The sequence below is a fragment of the Macrosteles quadrilineatus genome, unplaced genomic scaffold (assembly GCF_028750875.1).
Source record: "Macrosteles quadrilineatus isolate MER2022 unplaced genomic scaffold, UCM_ALF_1.0 Scaffold_2__2_contigs__length_208266976, whole genome shotgun sequence".
In the NCBI taxonomy this organism is placed as follows: domain Eukaryota; kingdom Metazoa; phylum Arthropoda; class Insecta; order Hemiptera; family Cicadellidae; genus Macrosteles; species Macrosteles quadrilineatus.
The window spans coordinates 33,203,508-33,207,944 of NW_026542595.1; the positions used below are offsets into that span (position 1 = coordinate 33,203,508).

General features: G+C 35.5%; 1 protein-coding gene across 1 annotated transcript; it reads left to right on the forward strand.

Moving 5' to 3' along the window:
* Nucleotides 1-2,663: 2,663 nt before the first annotated feature.
* On the forward strand, nucleotides 2,664-4,010 carry LOC128984051 (uncharacterized). Its single transcript, XM_054403335.1, has one exon. The coding sequence runs from the start codon at nucleotides 2,664-2,666 to the stop codon at nucleotides 4,008-4,010; it is 1,347 nt and encodes a 448-aa protein (XP_054259310.1).
* The last annotated feature ends 427 nt before the right edge of the window (nucleotides 4,011-4,437 follow it).

Sequence of the window (4,437 nt, forward strand, 5' to 3'; positions counted from 1 at the left end):
GACTTTGTTAAAATGTAGCTTTATTGGGAATCGCTTCACACTGCTAGGTTTTTAAATAATAAAACAGTTTTTGTGATCTTTCGATTAATTTAATATATGTTTTTGACTTTGTTAAAATGTAGGTGTTTCCTTATACGATTGTTTATAATGGAAATAATGTTAGTGATTTTCTTATTTGATTTTTATTGGGAATTGTATATGATTGAAAATAACTGATGGCTATTTCCTTCTTGCGACAGTAATAAAACTGTTTTTGTGATCATTCAAAGGTTTGAATTTCGACTTTGTTAAAATGTAGCTTTATTGGGAATCGCTTCACACTGCTAGGTTTTTAAATAATAAAACAGTTTTTGTGATCTTTCGATTAATTTAATATATGTTTTTGACTTTGTTAAAATGTAGGTGTTTCCTTATACGATTGTTTATAATGGAAATAATGTTAGTGATTTTCTTATTTGATTTTTATTGGGAATTGCAATTGTATATGATTGAAAATAACTGATAACTTTTTCCTTCTTGCGACAGTAATAAAACTGTTTTTGTGATCATTCAAAGGTTTGAATTTTGACTTTGTTAAAATGTAGCTTGATGAAGATGATTCTTATACGATTGTTTAAGATAGAAAATACTGTCAGTGATTTCCTTATTTGATTGTTATTGGGAATGGTTTGAAAACAATAATCAAACTATCTCATAGGTCTTTAAGCAATAACAAAACCGTTTTATGTATCTTCTGATAATTTGAAATTAAAATATAGCTTGCTTAAGATTTTTTTTTTCAAAATAAATGCATAAAATGGTTACAATACTTAATAAATTTAATGTGCATTTTCTTTTCTAGAGTTATCGTGGCCTAACTTTATACACCAAGTGTTCCTGATTTCTACTGAAATAGGTAGGTCTAATTATTCTCTGTTCCATATTGTGTTTGCGTAGCTGAAATGATGTGATATATTAGTTGAAATCTACATGTATAATTAAATATATTGCATGGGTTACATATTGGTGTCTGCTAAATGTTGTTGTATTCTCATATTGTAATTAGCTTGGTTAGTAATTTAATTGATTTAATATCTTGTTCTTGAGGCCTGAAGAAAATTGTTTCTCTGATTATATACCATTCTTAAGCGAACAACTTATACCTTTTAATGGACTTTACTTCAGTTTTAAGCATGTATATTGTTTTGGATTGATACAAATATGATTAGTAGCTGCACGTGTTAGTTACACCCCCCCCCCTTTGCTTCATTATTGCGAGACTTCCACTACACCACTTGTCCGTTGATTGGCTGAGTAGACCACGCCCCCAGTGAGCCCTCCCCACTACACCACCTGTCCTGTGATTGGCTGAGTAGACCACACCCCCATATAGCCCGGCCCCCCACCAGAGCGCATAAAACTAGTTGGAGTTCTTTCAAACTTCACTGTTCATCACGTGCTCTTGCCAGGTACACATCATGTGCACAAGCAAGCTGCACATCAAGTGATGAACGGTGAGCTAACTTATGCAATGTTGGGCCCGCATTCATATATCAGCTCATTTCTTTTTCAGGTTAATAATAACTAATCTTTTGTTGAATTGCTATGTTTACTTGTTTTTTCCTTTCAGGTTAACTAACTTGTTGTTGCATTACTATATTCACTTGTTTTGTTTTCTGGTTAACTAACTTGTTGTTTATTTTGTTTGCAGGTTGACCTCCAATGTATATGTCTAATCATTTTCAGGTTAAACTCTATCCTTCCTTAACACACATAGAGGCAAGAAAACCTGATGTTTCCTTAAAGTGCAAAATGGCATGAAAACCAATTGTACTTAGATCTCCATACCCTATTCAAATCTTGTATATATGTTTAATCATTTTCAGGTTAAACTCTATCCTTCCTTAACACACATAGAGGCAAGAAAACCTTATGTGTTTCCTTAAAGTGCAAAATGGCATGAAAACCAATTGTACTTAGATCTCCATACCCTATTCAAATCTTGTCTATATGTCTAATCATTTTCAGGTTAAACTCTATCCTTCCTTAACACACATAGAGGCAAGAAAACCTGATGTTTCCTTAAAGTGCAAAATGGCATGAAAACCAATTGTACTTAGATCTCCATACCCTATTCAAATCTTGTCTATATGTCTAATCATTTTCAGGTTAAACTCTATCCTTCCTTAACACATAGAGGCAAGAAAACCTTATGTGTTTCCTTAAAGTGCAAAATGGCATGAAAACCAATTGTACTTAGATCTCCATACCCTATTCAAATCTTGTCTATATGTCTAATCATTTTCAGGTTCTTCATGCATGTACTGTTGTAGTCTTACTTGTAGATAGTCTTGTAGATACTATGCACCAGTAGTTGTGTTTTGGTGTTGGTAGTTTGAATCTTTGCACTACTATTTTTCTTGCATGGCTTTCGGTTTTTTTTTAATAGAGGATGACCTTGACCTACTTTTATGATTGGTTAGTTGAAACTTTATCTTTGAAAATAGTTTATCATTCCATAGCCAAACTCTTCCTATTAGATATAATTATTTCCCACCCTTTTACAACACTCCTAACTTCCCCCACTCTGTCCTATACCTATATCCCCCACCACTTGGAGTGGGTATATATGTGAGAGCATTTTGGTTAATAACATCATTCTGTTGCCTGCCTGCAGAAGAGCCATGGACCCCTGCTTTAGAAAGACCACTAAGCCGATGAAGCCGGTGGCTGGAGTGAAAAGGTCCAAACTTCTCCAGGCATTGAATGGGGAAATAAGGAAAGAATGTACTGTCTCCAAGACGATTCAGGAGCCTGGACCTTCTTCTGCTGCTGCCAACACTTCTTCTGGACCTTCTGCTGCTGCCAACACTTCAAAGCCTCTGCCTGTCTCCAAGATTTCTCCAGAGCCTGGATCGTCAACTTCTATCGTCAAGAATATTCAAGAGCCTGGACCTTCTTCTTCTGCTGCCAACACTTTGAAACCTAGGCCTCCATCATCGCCATCGTCTTCTTCTTCTTCATCCTCGTCTTTTGACTCCTTGTCTTCATCATCCTCGTCCTCGTCTTCTACGTCATCCCCCCGAAAACAAAGAAATATGTCCCCCCTATCAATGCTACTTTCTCCCTTGATTGTCTCCTTACTATCCCCTATCAAATCTCCTGAAAAGCCATCTCCTCCCAAAGATAAGCCGTCTCCTCTCAAAAACAAGTCATCTCCTAACAAAGATAAGTCATCTCCAAAACCTCAAACACCTAACCTAACTCTTCCTAATTTAAATCCATCCTCAAACCAGATTACCAACATAGATTCTCCTGAAATAACCATTCCATTACCTCCACCCAAATCCCTCCCTGCTGCACCTGCTGTTGTAAGAAAACTATTTGCAAAACCCGAGTCCTCAAAAGAATCCCTTCCCTCACAAAAAACCCCTTCTGAAAAAATGCAAAAACTTATGGCAAAAAGACGAGCAGCATTTAAGATCAAGTCTCAATGTACTTATGTTTTCCAAAAAGGGGTGAAAAAAGGTGAGCGCTGTGAAAAATCCTGCTTTTCCGATACCAATGTGTGTAGCCTCCACACTAAGGGGAAAAGCAGGATGGTACCCGCCCAACCTAAAATTGTTAATAATAATCCTGTCACAGAAAATCCTCCATCATTTGAAAGATCAAGACCATCAATTATTGTACAAAATCAGGCTCAGGAAAAATCTTGCTTATCTGATCCGGCACCGAGCACCTCCCGTGTTGTTGTGATAAACAAGATCTTACCCAGCCAACCACGGACGTCAGGCTTTGCTCGACCCTGTCGTCCACCACAAATTATTGCCAAAAAAACCAGAATTAATAGGTTGCCCAAAAACAAAAAGTTAGAAATTCTAATGATGACACCTAGTGGTGAAGTCATTTTAAAAGAAGGAAATGACAGGTTCCGCCTTAAATTACCAAGAGGCATGACCATCCCGAATACACCACACCGATACTACTTAATTCGTGATCGGTCTTCGGGATTGGTTACAGTAACATTGTAAATTGGTTTTTAGTTTTAACGTGTTTTTATTATTTTCTTTATTTTCCTTTAGTATGCAAAAATTGGGAACGCATTTGTTGTATCATAACAAATGCGTTCCCAATTTTTGCATTCAAAGAGTGACCTTGAGCTTTTCAACCTATTTTATCGTAAAGGTTTAGGAACACATTTGTCATAACCTTATAATGTGTTCCTAAAGTTTTGTGTATAATATATTTAGACCAAGTTATATTTAACATTTTAATCGTTCATATTGTACAATAAAGATTATATTTCTTCAATGCCATGCTGTATAACTTAACAATTCAAGGTAAAATATATACATATATATACTTATTTGTAGTAACTTTCTCAGGCTAATTCCTCCATATATATATATTCTATTGTTTTTGAACTCTTATCTTTATACTTAAACTTTAAATTATTCC

Bases quoted from the DNA above. Each gene is read 5' to 3' on its own strand.
- LOC128984051 (XM_054403335.1), top strand. From the start codon at position 2,664: ATGGACCCCTGCTTTAGAAAGACCACTAAGCCGATGAAGCCGGTGGCT.